The following is a 16,369-nucleotide window of genomic DNA, read 5'->3' as shown; positions in this document are numbered from 1 at the left end:
CATTAGTTTGACTTTATTGACCTGTAGTGTCTTGTCTTAAAGAAATGAAGTCATTTAGAGCATAAAGTGTCAGTTTTAGGGATACTGTGCTTTTATATTTAAAGAGACACTTTAGATTAAAGAATCCTTACAATTCAAAATGTTAACCTGGGAAACAAACTATTTTATTTTTCTTATTTTTAAGGGGTCAAATGTCGTGTAAGTATTTACTGCTTGTATCTGAATTCATTGTGTCTTCATCCACACAGTTATAATTGATCTAATGTATTCTATTTGAGAGTTCATAATCTATAAGTTATCAAACAAATGTATTATTTATTTAAAGTTGACTAACTTGTTGTGGAGCTTTTTTATCGACATCTTTATTCAACGCTATGCTGATAAATAGAGCTGCAACAAATAGTCCACAGTGAAATAATTGGCAACTATTGTGATAATCGAGAAACCATTTCAGTAAATTTCATGCAGAAATGGCAGAAAATGATGTTTTCATCCTCAAATATGGAGATTTTTTAGGAAAGATGTGTTCAGTCCATCCTCGACAACAATGTAAAGTGTGTGTGTGTTGAACTCCAGATTGTTCTGCACCGACAGGAGATATGTCTTTATTTTACTGTAGAGGAAACCTCGTGAAGGCCACATGGGCTCCTAGTGAGAAGATCGTGGAGCTTCAGTCTCCAACTGTGAGTACACACACTCTATGAAACAAACAATACACACACACTTTGTGATAAGCTGATACCTTCTGCACGTCCTCCTCTATCATTAGCATGTCATTATACTGTGTCTTGTTGTTTTTAGGGAACGTTTTGGCAGACGATGGGCTTTTCTGCCAACGGCAAGCAGGTTCTCTTCCCCGAAGAGGCTCTCTACCTGATGGAGTGTGTGAGTGGCATGAAACCTGTTTCACCAGGGTGGAGCTCACATCATTCTTTGTGTTCTGTAATGTTTATATATAGCACTTGTGATCTAGGGTTGGCCATGTGTAAGAATGTTCCAACATGTATGAACCATCCTCCCATCAGCTGGTGATCAACATGTCTCTTAGCTTTTGTAGTCCAATACAATTGTTCTTGGGAGGCTGTTAACCCTTTAAATGTGGAGCTTCCCGGGCGGCTGCGGGACATTGTTGTTTGCTTCATCCTGTTTGAATGGATCTGAAATGAAAGCCATCATAGCCAGAGCTCTGATTCTTTATGCAGCAGAAAGCTCAGGCTTCTGTCTTTGGTGCCATCTTTGTTGCACGCTCGTCACGACTTCATGACGTTGAGATTCGTCGGTGCAAATCTGTGTGACGACGTGCAGTGGTGCCAGAAGCTGCTCATAAACATAGTTTGTACATATTTTAAAGATATGAAGCATTTGAAGATACTCCAAGAAGTGACATCACAATAAGCAGAAATCCCAGTGTAGGCGCTGGTGGATCATTTCTGCTGCATAACTGGTTGAACGACTCAATCGGCCCAAAACACATCCAGCGATGTTCAGCCGATCCCTGTTGTGATGTTTAAATACAGATGTGTGACTCTGTGAGTAGCAGCTTGAAATATGTGTTTTAATTTAGACCAGTGGTCCCCAAACTAAGGCCCGCGGGCCAGATACGGCCCGCCTCCAGATTTGGCCCGGCCCCCTGAACAATACCAGAGACGCATTATGATTTTTTTTTCAGTCTGGCCATGCAAATCCTAGACTAGGAAAATAGAACGGAATAATGGCGAAAAGGTTAGGTAAGAGAAAAATTGATTCAGAATGTTTATATATCAATATTTAACCTGCAGTGGTCAAACGATTATTTTTTTGTTCAATGCAAAGAAAAGCCTTTTTGTCTCATCTGTTATTTCCTGACTTTTTTCTGTGAAGATCCCGGAAAGGATTATTAATATTTGGTTATGTGTGGCTTTCTGGAAAACAATAAATGTTTACGTTTAGGCACCCCTGCGATCGTCACACTTTTTCTGTTACAAACTGACCCCGGCCCCCATCAGAGAAGGGAAAAGTTATGTTGCCCTCACAGGAAAAAGTTTGGGGACCGTATCGGAGAGAGGAGGCTGTGAAACAGGATGGTCACCCAGCTGGGTACATTTTCCATGCTTGTCTTATCATATTAATAAATGCTTTGTTGAACAAGAAGTTTGCTAGATTGATTCGCCGCAGCCTCTACGTCTACTAAAGTGGGAACTATGAAGGAAGAAGGTTAAGTTCTCCCCCTGCCTTGTAAATGTATATAATGTATACATGAAAATACATAAAGGTTGTGTCTCTTTGTACTGCAGCTGCTGACTGACATTATATTTCACTGTTCAATGTCTTTAAATATTTCCACAGTAAGTATTCATTTTCACAGAAATATATTCTTACAGAAATATAAAACGTGCAAAAGTGTGTGAAGCAGCATTTGACATTAAGTTACTTACTCACTGTTTGCTCCTGAAACTTGGCATCTTTTAGAGTCACAAGTGCATCAATATCAGGCCTCAAATCCTGAGTAGCAGCCAGGATGTATTTAAGTGCTTGTGTGTGAGCCTTGAGCGCAGCTTTGTTTTACTGATGCTCATTACAGAATACAGTTGTTCACAAAGGTAGGTCGTCCCGAACATGCACAAAACCTTTGCAGCGAGGGCTGTCAATGTGGGGTGCCATGGCAAGTAGTGATGGCGAGATGAAGCTTCATGAAGCATTGAAGCTTTCCATCCAATTGGTTCACTCATGAGCCGAAGCTTCATGGTGCTTCATTTGCTCTACTGCGCCATCAAGTGGACAATAAATGTAAAACCGGCAGAGTGATTATAATGGCATGGCTTAGGTGTGTGAAGTAGTGATGGGCAAATGAAGCTTTTGTGAACTGAACCACTTCAGCCAATTGTTTCGAAAATGGGTTCATTACTCGAAGCTTCTGGCGAAGTACAAGGCTGCAGTGGAATTCGCACACATCGAAGATGTATGAATATCATGTTCTATTTAAAAATAAAGATTGATGATTGTGTGTACGTATTATTGAGAAGAGAGTGCTGGGGGAAAAAAGTGAGCTTTTTACGCCTTAAAACAGGGGTTGGGAACCTTTTTGTCTGGGAGAGCCAAAAAAGCCAAATATTTTTTAATGTATTTCCTTGAGAGCCATATATTTAATAAAATTGAATGCAACTTTATGTGTGCATTTTTAAGTTTAACACGTCTCCGTGTACTAAAAGTGCTATCAGTGTTTCATTGAACAGGTGCTCTTTTATTAAATAAGCTAAACGCTTACGTTATTTATCACATTTATGTGCACGTTTCAGTGTAATAATAAGCTTTATTTGTATAGCACCTTTCATACAAGAATTGCAGCCCAAAGTGCTTCACAGCAAAAACATAACAATTAGTACAGATTAGACAGAATCAGAGCATTTACAGTACAATAATCAATTCATGTAAATGAGTCTGAAGTACCATTATAAAAATATCCATCCATCCATCCATCGTCTACCGCTTATCTGGGATCGGGTCGCGGGGGCAGCAGCTCCAGTAAGGAACCCCAATCTTCCCTTCTCCGGGCCACATCCTCCAGCTCCGACTGGGGGATCCTGAGGCGTTCCCAGGCCAGTGAGGAGATATAATCTCTCCACCGAGTCCTGGGTCTTCCCCGGGGTCTCCTCCCAGCTGGACGTGCCTGGAACACCTCCCTAGGGAGGCGCCCAGGTGGCATCCTTACTAGATGCCCGAACCACCTCAAATGGCTCCTTTCAACGTAAAGGAGCAGCGGCTCTACTCCGAGTCTCTCACGGATGGCTGAGCTTCTCACCCTACCTCTAAGGGAGACGCCAGGCACCCGTCTGAGAAAACCCATTTCGGCCGCTTGTACCCATGATCTCGTTCTTTCGGTCATGACCCAGCCTTCATGACCATAGGTGAGGGTAGGAACGAAGATCGACCGGTATATTGAGAGCTTTGCCTTCTGGCTCAGCTCTCTTTTCGTCACAACGGTGCGGTAAAGTGACTGTAATACCGCCCCCGCTGCTCCGATTCTCCGGCCAATCTCTCGCTCCATTGTCCCCTCACTCGCGAACAAGACCCCGAGGTACTTGAACTCCTTCACTTGGGGTAATGGCTCATTCCCTAGCCGGAGTAGGCAATCCACCGGTTTCCTGCTGAGAGCCATGGCCTCAGATTTGGAGGTGCTGATCCTCATCCCAACCGCTGCACACTTGGCTGCAAACCGATCCAGTGACTGTTGAAGGTCACAGACCGATGATGCCATAAGGACCACATCATCTGCAAAGAGCAGCGATGAGATCCTCAGGTCATCGAACTGCAACCCCTCTCCTCCACGACTACGCCTCGATATCCTATCCATGAAAATCACGAACAGGATTGGTGATAAAGCGCAGCCCTGGCGGAGGCCAACATTCACGGGAAACAAGTCCGACTTACTGCCGAGTATCCGGGCACAACTCTCGCTTTGGGCGTACAGGGATTGGATGGCCCTCAAAAGTGACCCCCTCACCCCATACTCCCGCAGCACCTCCCATAGTATCACCCGGGGGACCCGGTCATACGCCTTCTCCAGATCCACAAAACACATGTAGACCGGATGGGCGTACTCCCAGGCCCCCTCCAGGATCCTTGCAAAAGTAAAGAGTTGGTCTGTTGTTCCACGACCAGGACGGAATCCGCATTGTTCCTCTTCAATCAGAGGTTCAACTACCGGCCGAACTCTCCTTTCCAGTACTTTGGAGTAGACTTTACCAGGGAGGCTGAGAAGTGTGATACCCCTGTAGTTGGCACACACTCTCTGGTCCCCCTTTTTAAAGAGGGGAACCACCACCCCGGTCTGCCAACCCCTAGGCACTGTCCCAGACTTCTGTCAGTTGGAAGAATCCGTTTCAGAGAAAGAAACTTCTAGGTGTTTACGTTTTTTGTTTTTACTCATTTTAAAACTTTTTTTTTTTTATAAAAATAGCAGAATTAAAATAGTATAATTCTACAGTGTGTATAATTCTATAGTGTACGGGTGCACGGGTGTCAAGCTCAAGGCAATTATATCTGGCCCGTTGGTTTTGGTAATTAAATCAATGCATGGCACAACCGGGGAAATACATATTTGAGGAAGTATCTAAATGTGTGAGAAATGATGACGGGACTAACGACAGATGGAGAGTCTGCGATGTGTCGGAGTTGGGGGGTTCTGGAAGGAGTTTGCCCCCCCCGCCCTGGTGCTGGTTAGCAGCGTCGCGTCCTGCAGCCAAACGCTCCACATCAGTGTTAATGAAAGATTAATGTGCAGCAGACGGACACAGACCTCTGTGATTGGTCATTGATCTGTCACCAACTCAGTGGGAGCGACGAGGGAGGAGGAGGAACGACGAGGGAGGAGGAACAACGAAGAAAGAGAACATACGGCGAACGACAAGGGAGGAAGAGGAACGACGAGGGATGAGGATGGAGGAGGGAGGAGGACGCACGCAGAAGGAACGATGAGGCAGGAGGACGCACGCAGAAGGAACAACGAGGGAGGAGGATGCACGCAGAAGGAATGAAGAAGGAGGAGGACTTACGCCGAACGACGAGGGAAGAAGAGGAATGACAAGGGACGAGGAACGACGAGGGAGGAGGACGCACGCTGAACAACGAGGGAGGAGGAACGACGAGGGATAAGGAACGACGAGGGAGGAGAACGCATGCAGAAGGAACGAGGAGGGAGGACGACGCACGCCGAACGCCAAGGGAGGAGGACGCACGCAGAAGGAACGACGAGGGAGGCCGAACTACGAAGGAGGAGGAACAACGAGGGAAGAGGACGCACGCCGAACAATGAGGGAGGAGGACGCATGCCGAACGACAAGGGAGGAAGAGGAAAGATGAGGGATGAGGAGGAGGGAGGAGGACGCACGCAGAAGGAACGATGAGGGAGGAAGAGGAATGACGAAGGATGAGGAATGAGGAGGGAGGAGAACGCACGCAGAAGAAACAACGAGGGAGGAGGACGCACGCAGAAGGAACGACAAGGGAAGACGACGCACACCGAAAGACGAGGGAGGAAGAGGAATGACGAGAGATGAGGAACGACGAGGGAGGAGGATGCACGCTGAACGAGGGAAGAGGAACGACGAGGGATGAGGAACGACGAGGGAGGAGAACGCACACAGACAGAACGACAAGGGAGGAGGACGCACGGCGAACGACAAGGGAGGAGGAACAACGAGGGAAGAGGACGCACGCAGAAGGAACGATGAGGGAGGAAGAGGAATGACGAGGGATGAGGAACGACGAGGGGGGAGGATGCACGCCCAACAACGAGGGAGGAGGAAAGACGAGGGATGAGGAACGACGAGGGAGGAGAACGCACACAGACCGAATGACAAGGGAGGAGGACGCACGACGAGGGAGGAGGAACAACAAGGGAAGAGGACGCACGCAGAATGAACGTCGAGGGAAGAGGACACACGCAGAAGGAATGACGAGGGAGGAGGACGAATACCGAACGACGAGGGAGGAGGTCGCACGCAGAAGGAACGACGAGGGAAGACGACACTCGCCGAGCGACGAGAGATAAGGATCGACGAGGGAGGAGAACGCATGCAGAAGGAACAACGAGGGAGGACGACGCACGCAGAAGGAACGACGAGGGAGGCCGAACAACGAGGGAGGAGGAACAACGAGGGAAGAGGACGCACGGCGAACGATGAGGGAGGAGGATGCACACCGAACGACAAGGGAGGAAGAGGAAAGATGAGGGATGAGGAGGGAGGAGGGAGGAGGACGCACGCAGAAGGAACAATGAGAGAGGAGGATGCACACTGAACGACAAGGGAGGAAGACGAATGACGAGCGAGGAGGAGTCACGCAGAAGAAACGACGAGGGAGGAGGTCGCACGCAGAAGGAACGACGAGGGAAGACGATGCACGCCGAACGGCGAGGGATAAGAAACGACGAGGGAGGAGAACGCACGCAGAAGGAACGACGAGGGAGGAAGAGGAATGACTAGGGATGAGGAACGAGAAGGGAGGAGGACGCACGGCGAACGACAAGGGAGGGGGAACAATGAGGGAAGAGGACGCACGCAGAATGAACGACGAGGGAGGAGAAGGAACGCCGAACGACGAGGGATAAAGAACGACGAGGGAGGAGAACACACGCAGAAGGAACACAGAGGGAGGAAGACGCACACCGAATGACGAGGGAGGAGGTCGCACGCAGAAGGAACGACGAGGGAAGACGTCGCACGCCGAACGACAAGGGATAAGGAACGACGAGGGATAAGGAACGACGAGGGAGGAGAACGCACGCAAAAAGAACGACGAGGGGGGAGGACGCACGGCGAACGACGAGGGGGGAGCACGCACGGCGAATGACGAGGGAGGAGGAGCAACGAGGGAGGAGAACGCACGCAGAAGGAACAACGAGGGAGGAGGACGCACACAGAAGGAACGACGAGAGAAGACGACGCACGCCGAACGACGAGGGATAAGGAACGACGAGGGAGGAGAATGCACGCAGAAGGAACGACGAGGGAGGAGGACGCACAGCAAACGACATGGGAGGAGGACGCACGCAGAAGGAACGACGAGGGAGGAGGATGCTCGGCGAATTAGAGAAAGTCGAGTGTGTACGTGTTTGGTTGAGCGAAAGAGAAACAGCTGTTCGCACGGCCATACTTGTGTTGCTTAGGAACCGACAATCTAAATTTAAATGTCTTATTTCCTTTACTGTGATACTATATCGGTAATCGTGACATCCCCAGTTTCATCTTTCTTTTTCAATTTCAATAATCATTTGGTCTGTAACAATTCAGAAAATACAGAGAAATGCTTGTCACAACTTCCCAGAATGCAATTTGCCGTCTTCAGATCAATTAATAGTTCACAATAATGTAAAACCTTTTCGTTACAGATGGCGTCTTTAGTTTGGATCGAGTGCGTTGGTCTGTGTCTCACAAAACGTACAAGATCATTTGATTCTCTCCGTGTTGTGTCTCAGTTTCGATGGCCCGGTACCGGACCTATGGTCCATCAAGCGGCTGACCTTCCAGAGCGGAGACGTCCCGGTGGTCTTTGCTGTGGTGGACCACGGAGACATCTCCTTCTACACCTTCAAAGACTTCCAGCTGCCCACTGACGTTTACCCCTGAGATCTCACCGCTCTTTAACGTCACCGTCACACACGGGCCAACACGTATCCAGGACTTTTACATTCATCTGCATCTGTTGGGTCGGCTGGACGTCCAAAGATATCAATAAATCCAATCGTTTATGTTACAGATGAAAAAACTAATCCTGAAACTTGTATTTTGTGTGTTTGGCCAGTGATTTACAATGAGGCTGGTTTTACTGCCAAAGTTCTTTTTCTGTCCCTTTTTAGATATTACCTCTGAGCAGCGCCAAAGATGGACATTTATTCTTCTTCTTCATCAGTTTCCAGGCTTTGTTTACACATTGTTAACGTCCAAAATACACATTTAGGAGTTTAATGTCAGAAACCTTGTAATTGTGATATCTGTTAGTTACATGTTTGACCCTGTTCACCTGTAGTGTGTACAACATGTATGACCCTGTTCACCTGTAGTGTGTACAACATGTATGACTCTGTTCACCTGTAGTGTGTACAACATGTATGACCCTGTTCACCTGTAGTGTGTACAACATGTATGACCCTGTTCACCTGTAGTGTGTACAACATGTATGAATGTTACAATACATATCTTTAAAGGAGCTTTTCTCTAAAGGAGCTTTTTCTCCCACTCTTCAGCAGAAGTCTCCACTTCAGTAGCACTTACATACACCAAACTTTCCACTTTCATTCCTCTCTATATTCTGAAGCTTTGTGCAGAGGGCTTTGTTCACATGTCACTCACAGCTCATGTTATACACGCTACACTCACTACATGCAGGAGATGCACTAAGTTCTGTGTGTTGACAGGATTTAGTGATTTATGGAGTGATACAAAGACAGATCCAGAATCTGTACAAACCTTTGACATGTGAACAACATGAAACACTTTGAACCTGCTTCATCCAGACTTCACTTTATATCTGGACATGTAGCAGATTACACACATTTAATGACATAATGCCTCATTTACATATTTAAACATCACATGTCAGAACACCTTTAACACAACATGTAATTGTGTTAATGTGAGTCATGAAGTGGGGAAGTGTCAGCTGATATGTGTGAGCTGTTTATTTGAGCCTGTTCACCTTCATGCAGGAGTTCATTCGAGCTCGTCTTCACTGAACACATGAATACTTGCTGCAGTGTGTCGATGTGTTTCACAGAAGAAGTACTGCAGTATCTGGAAGGTGGAGCTCAATATTAAAGAGTGCAGAAGTTATTGGATGCAGATTGTCAGTCATTAAAATAAGAAGCAGCAGGTGGAGCCAGACACACACACACAGACTGACAGACAGTTCAACAGTCACTGCTCCTACTGTTGAAGCAGGTCAGTGAACGCACCTTGATCTCTGTGTTGATGCATCTGCTCCACCTGGATCCTCCTGCACACCAACACACAGACCAGAGAGCATGCTGGGAAACTACAGCAACACAAAGGTCCTTTAAATCCTTCAAACTGCACATTTCATGACTTTCATTTGTACGTTCTTTCATTTCCCCACTCGACAGACACAAAACATGTCTCCTTATTACTGTAGTAATAATATTGATCTGCAGTAATACAGTAGTTTCATATTCACAGCTGATCTATAAGACAACATCTGATCACCACGTGCTGCTACTTTGCTCAGTTATTGTCTCAGATCAGCTTCACATTGTCTCCGTCAGCTTTGTTTGATACCCTGGAATGAAGACAAGAAGAAAAGACTTGATGTTTGTTTATTCATCATGTGAAGCTGCACTTTGTTCTCACATCAGTAAAGTTCAATGACTTCATGTACACGTTCACTTTGAGCACAATGTCAGCATGTGAAAGACAAGAATGAATCCTCTGCTGATGGATTATGATCAGGATAAGTACACTTCTATAAGTCCTCATAACAACAACAACACATCAATGTGCTTCTAGACGTCTTTCTAACAGAACAAAGTGTCCAGGATAAAGCTGCTGCTTCCTCTCTGAACACATGCAGTGGAAGAGAAACAAGATAGAAATACATCAACACAAATATTCATCAAACATTGAGTGGACATGTTGATGCAGAGACAGCAACATGATGAGCAGTGAGAGCCTCCATGGCTCCACAGACAGAGGGAGCAGCTCCACCTAAACAAAGTCCCACATTACACAACGACTGATGACGTCAAGCACCGCCCACAATGTTTGAGTGACAGCTGAACAAACGCCACAACAATCAGCCGTCGGCACAAACACGGAGACGAAATACATTTCAGAGTTTAAACACAGAGCTGAAGCCGCTTCCCTTAAATCACACGTTCACATTCATTTTAAAGGAAGAAGTCTTTTTAGTCTTAACATGTTTAATACAAACCCCACCCAGGATGAGGGTCATGTTCAACTTCACTGTTAACATTACAAGAACATTGTGTTCAAAGTAAATGTGATCTGTGATCAACATTCACAGGAAACTATCTGCTCACACTTCATCCTGGTGTCACACAAACCTCCTGCACTTATATTGTGATTATTATTCAGGTTCATTGTACAGCTGATCATCTGGAATATAATATGAAACATAGAACATGTCACTTAGTCCGGGGGGGGTTAGTTTACTCACTGAGAGAAAAAGACTCCCTGAAGGAGAACCAGAGATTTACTTCTGTCTACTTGAGTTTACAGAACTCAGCAGTGGATTCAGGATATAAACTAACTCCAGCGTAGAGCGGCTGAGAGAATGTGTGGTGGACTCTGTGCAGGAGAGTCATGGTGTCAGAGACGCTGTAGAAGGACAGAACACCTGCTCTGTGATCCAGGTACACTCCGAGTCTGGAGGACGGAGGACCTGAGACGGGAGTGTGGACTTTGTTGTAACAAAATGTATAACTGTTATCGTCACAATATAACGCCCAGGATTTATCATTGAATCCAAATGCACATTCTTCCCCCCCTGCTCTGCTGATGTTCTTGTATGCGACTGCTACACAAACTCCCCCGCTCCGCTCCACCTCCCAGTAACTACGTCCAGTCAGACTCTCTCTACTCAGCACCTGAAGACATTCAGTGAATCTGTCTATGTGACTAGAATAAGACTGAGGTTGACTCATGCGTGTCACTTTTCTGTCCCCCTCAGATAATAACAGATGTGTGTGTGCTGTGTTTGGATCCAGTGTGATGTCACGTGAATACTTTAAGAATCCAGCTCTGGTCTTGGGCTCTGCTGACAGTGAAACATCCACTTCAGTCCCAGTCTGTGAGATGTTTGTCCACTTCTCTCTCAGAACGTCCTGGAGTTCATCTGTGACTTGTGACACAGCCGCTGTCACTTCCTCAAAGTATCTGAGAGGGATGTTGATGCTGGAGGAGAGTGTAGACTCACTGAGTGGGGACAGTGAGGGGTAGTTGTGTAGAAACTGGTTGTGGTCCTCTGTGTGTGCGAGCTGCTTCAGATCAGCGTCTTTCCTCTTCAGCTCAGTGATCTCCTGCTCCAGCTTCTCCTGAAGCTCTTTGACTCGACTCACTTCACTTTCCTGCTGCGATCTGAGCTGCTGCTTCACATCAGAGCTTCTTTTCTGCATGAGACGGATCAGCTGAGTGAACTTCTTCTCACTGTCCTCCACTGCTCTGTCAGCAGAGAGATTGATGACCTCCACCTTCTGCTGAAGCAGCTTCACATCTTTCTCTCCGTCCTGGATTCTCTGCTGGATGTTTAGTCGACTCCCCTCGAGCTCTCTCTGCCTCTCAGTCCTTTCTGCTGCAGCTGTGACTGTGTCGTGGCCTTTATGTTCGTCCACAGAGCAGAGATAACAGATACACTGCTGATCAGTACGGCAGAACATTTTCATCACCTCATCGTGACGAGAGCACATGTTCTCCTGGAGCTTCTGGGAGGGCTCCACCAGCTTGTGTTTCTTTAATGGAGGCGCATCATAATGAGTCTGGAGGTGTTTCTCACAGTAAGAGGCCACACACTGCACACAGGACTTGAAGGCTTTCAGTTTTCTCCCAGTGCAGACATCACATCCCACATCTTCAGGTCCAGCATAGAAGTGATCAGCAGGAGCAGCTTGGAGTCCAGTCTTCTTCAGCTCCTCCACTACAGCTGCTAACATGGTGTTCTTCAGCAGGACAGGCCTCGGTGTGAAGGTCTGCCTGCACTGAGGGCAGCTGTAGCTTCTCTTCTCGTCCTCTCCATCCCAGAAGCTTTGAATACAGTTCTTGCAGTAGCTGTGTCCACAGGGAGTCGTCACCGGATCCTTCAGTAGATCCAGACAGATGGAACAAGAGATGGTTTCCCGGTCCAGCTGATCTCTTTTCTGCGCCATTTCACCTTCACTGCCAGCGACTGTGTGAGTCTCACTTCCTGAGGAGTGAAACTAGTTTGAGTTGTGATACAAGCTCCTCCACATTCCAGGAAGAGGAGGGAACAAGGAAGTGTATGAGCGGGGGGGAACCTTTGACTCTAACATGTCAACAAAGTAAAACACACATTTTAATTAAATGTATGGACATTAGCTCAACGATTGTCTTCATGTCATCAGCTGGGGAAGTTTCAGGGTGATATCTGTTCATTAGTTTGACTTTATTGACCTGTAGTGTCTTGTCTTAAAGAAATGAAGTCATTTAGAGCATAAAGTGTCAGTTTTAGGGATACTGTGCTTTTATATTTAAAGAGACACTTTAGATTAAAGAATCCTTACAATTCAAAATGTTAACCTGGGAAACAAACTATTTTATTTTTCTTATTTTTAAGGGGTTAACCATTTCAGTAAATTTCATGCAGAAATGGCAGAAAATGCTGTTTTCATCCTATAATATGGAGATTTTTTAGGAAAGATGTGTTTTAGGTACAGGTATAAAGAAGATCTGATTCTAAAAGTCCTGTTAACGATGGACTCAGTCCATCCTCGACAATAATGTAAAGTGTGTGTGTGTTGAGGTCCAGATTGTTCTGCACCGACAGGAGATATGTGTTTATTTTACTGTAGAGGAAACCTCGTGAAGGCCACATGGGTTCCTAGTGAGAAGATCGTGGAGCTTCAGTCTCCAGCTGTGAGTACACACACTCTGTGAAACAAACAATACACACACACTCTGTGATAAGCTGATACCTTCTGCACGTCCTCCTCTATCATTAGCATGTCATTATACTGTGTCTTGTTGTTTTTAGGGAACGTTTTGGCAGACGATGGGCTTTTCTGCCAACGGCAAGCAGGTTCTCTTCCCCGAAGAGGCTCTCTACCTGATGGAGTGTGTGAGTGGCATGAAACCTGTTTCACCAGGGTGGAGCTCACATCATTCTTTGTGTTCTGTAATGTTTATATATAGCACTTGTGATCTAGGGTTGGCCATGTGTAAGAATGTTCCAACATGGTAACATCTAACATGAAAATATAATCTCACTGTCAAACTGTTCAGACAATTCCCAATCCAGTAGAAAAGAATGAAAATGCAAATTGTATTCTTACATTTTAATTAATAATAAATATATAAATCAATGAATGCATATGTAGGTGGGAAGTTATTAAATTATTCTTAATTAAGTTATTCATCTGATAATTGTGCACATTTCTGCACAATATTAACACTTTAGTTCAGATATACTGACACAGTCATTTCTCATATTCTTATTGTATTTTATTTTTTATATATTTATCTACACATTCTTTGATTTTATACGTTTTATAATATTTCTCCTTTATTTTGCTCTTATTATTATTTATTTGTTTCTCTTACTGTGCTCATGTTTGCACCAAAACAAATTCCTTGTATGTGAAAACTTAACAAAACCAATTGTGTGATTGTGAAAACGATATTGTGACATGTTGAGCCTCAGTGATGACCTCATGTGTTTGCATTGTTTACACTGAAGCTTCACAATAACATAAAAGTAATGAAGTGTTTTACTTTGCGTGTTTTCTGCAGATGCCGCCTCTAAACACGCCGTGCAGGCTTTCTTTGACTGAGAGCTGAAGTGGAGGAGTACGGCATCTCCGTCAGCACCATCGACCACACCTTCATCAGCCTCTCTGCACCGTCCGAAAACACAGAGACGTCCATCTGCTCACGTGAGAATCAGAAGAACTTCAGACAAAACGTTTCATTACATTTTACTCCCGCAGAGCAAAGTCTGAAAAGTAACTGCAGCTGTCAATCAAATGTTGTGGAGTAAAAGTATAAAGTGGCCTGAAATATAATACAATAAAATATAAAAATTAAAAATTAAAAATTAAAAATTAAAAATTAAAAATTAAAAATTAAAAATTTAAAATTTAAAATTTAAAATTTACAATATAAAATATAAAATATAAAATATAAATATAAATATAAATATAAATATAAATATAAATATAAATATAAATATAAAATATCATATTTAAAATATTAAATATTAAACATATATTTATATATATATATATATATATATATACATATAAATATATATATAAAATATAAAATCCCTCAATAATTTATTGATTATAGGTCCGGGTCCGGATAGTTCGGCGTCTGGGTCCGGACTCGGACTCCGCCAGTTAGTGACCCCTGGAATACAGGATCTTTTCTTTTTCATAATAAGTTTTCATCTTATGTTTTTCTTTTACTGGCAGAAAAGGGATTTAGATGTTTATCAAATGGTTCATCGAGGGCCGTCAAAAAGGTTTTGTTTGACCTCATACTTAACTTTCACCCAATATCCCTCATCCCATTAAAACATTAACAAAACACGAGTTAAATGAATAAATACTTGGACCTTGTTGTCTGTGATTCCCTCAGGAGCTGCGTTGTGATCATTGGGATCTCAGTCATTTTAAATGTGAAGTCCTCTTCCTCTGTCTGCAGACGGCCATGCAGCCTGTGCTGCTCTACAGATTCACCAGAGAGAAGGAGGTGGACTTAATGTCAACGTACGTACCGGAGACCTTTAGGGGTCAAGGTGTTGCTGCACAGCTAGAGTTTTGCAAATGGTGTCTAACTACTTGAACTTGTTTAGGGTTTTGCTAAAGGAATGGTTGATTCAACAAATGGATTGAGACAACTGATCATTTGGTTCAGAGAATGAGGTTTAGTGTTTTAGCTAATGTAAATAACTGTATTAAGGGATTTTCAATGTTGACCGGGCGCTTCTATTTTAACCGCCGCAGCTTTTCTCGTTTTTACGGCACTGGTTTAGCGGTTCAGGAAACTCACAGACCAATTACATGCGAGTTAAGACATGTCACATGATGCTACTCAGCCAGGCGGGAAACAATAAGACGAATGAGTGAGACAGGGAGAGAAGACGGAGAGACAAGTGAGTCACAGACAGGGAGAGAAGACAGAGAGACAAGTAAGCCGCAGACAGGGAGAGAAGACAGAGAGACAAGTGAGTCACAGACAGGGAGAGAAGACAGAGAGACAAGTATGCCACAGACAGGGAGAGAAGACGGAGAGACAAGTGAGCCACAGACAGGGAGAGAAGACAGAGAGACAAGTGAGCCACAGACAGGGAGAGAAGACGGAGAGACAAGTGAGCCACAGACAGGGAGAGAAGACGGAGAGACAAGTGAGCCACAGACAGGGAGAGAAGACGGAGAGACAAGTAAGCCGCAGACAGGGAGAGAAGACAGAGAGACAAGTGAGTCACAGACAGGGAGAGAGAAGACAGAGAGACAAGTGAGTCACAGACAGGGAGAGAAGACGGAGAGACAAGTAAGCCGCAGACAGGGAGACAAGACAGAGAGACAAGTGAGTCACAGACAGGGAGAGAAGACAGAGAGACAAGTATGCCACAGACAGGGAGAGAAGACGGAGAGACAAGTGAGCCACAGACAGGGAGAGAAGACAGAGAGACAAGTGAGCCACAGGCAGGGAGAGAAGACGGAGAGACAAGTGAGCCACAGACAGGTAGAGAAGTCGGAGAGACAAGTGAGCCACAGACAGGGAGAGAAGACGGAGAGACAAGTGAGCCACAGACAGGGAGAGAGAAGACAGAGAGACAAGTGAGCCACAGACAGGGAGAGAAGACAGAGAGACAAGTGAGCCACAGACAGGGAGACGAGACAGAGAGACAAGTGAGCCACAGACAGCGAGCGAAGAGAGAGAGACAAGTGAGCCACAGACAGGGAGAGAGAAGACAGAGAGACAAGTGAGACACAGACAGGGAGAGAAGACAGAGAGACAAGTGAGCCACAGACAGGGAGAGAAGACAGAGAGACAAGTGAGCCACAGACAGGTAGAGAAGACGGAGAGACAAGTGAGCCACAGACAGGGAGACAAGACAGAGAGACAAGTGAACCACAGACAGGGAGAGAAGACAGAGAGACAAGTGAGCCACAGACAGG

General features: G+C 45.3%; 1 protein-coding gene and 1 long non-coding RNA gene across 2 annotated transcripts; one reads left to right on the top strand and one right to left on the bottom strand.

The window, feature by feature from the left end:
* The first annotated feature begins 617 nt into the window (after positions 1 to 617).
* Positions 618 to 8,323, top strand: LOC115012078 (uncharacterized). The gene is made up of 3 exons (XR_003832636.1): positions 618 to 683; positions 802 to 885; positions 7,955 to 8,323. It is a non-coding gene; the product is annotated as an uncharacterized LOC115012078 (long non-coding RNA).
* Positions 8,324 to 10,612: 2,289 nt separating this feature from the next.
* On the bottom strand, positions 10,613 to 12,391 carry LOC115012073 (tripartite motif-containing protein 16-like). Its single transcript, XM_029437517.1, has one exon. The coding sequence runs from the start codon at positions 12,371 to 12,373 to the stop codon at positions 10,715 to 10,717; it is 1,659 nt and encodes a 552-aa protein (XP_029293377.1). The 5' UTR covers positions 12,374 to 12,391; the 3' UTR covers positions 10,613 to 10,714.
* Between the last annotated feature and the right edge of the window lie 3,978 nt (positions 12,392 to 16,369).

Source organism: Cottoperca gobio, chromosome 8 (genome assembly GCF_900634415.1).
Source record: "Cottoperca gobio chromosome 8, fCotGob3.1, whole genome shotgun sequence".
In the NCBI taxonomy this organism is placed as follows: domain Eukaryota; kingdom Metazoa; phylum Chordata; class Actinopteri; order Perciformes; family Bovichtidae; genus Cottoperca; species Cottoperca gobio.
Note: the sequence above shows the minus strand (reverse complement) of the source record. Positions and strands in the feature narration are given on the sequence as shown.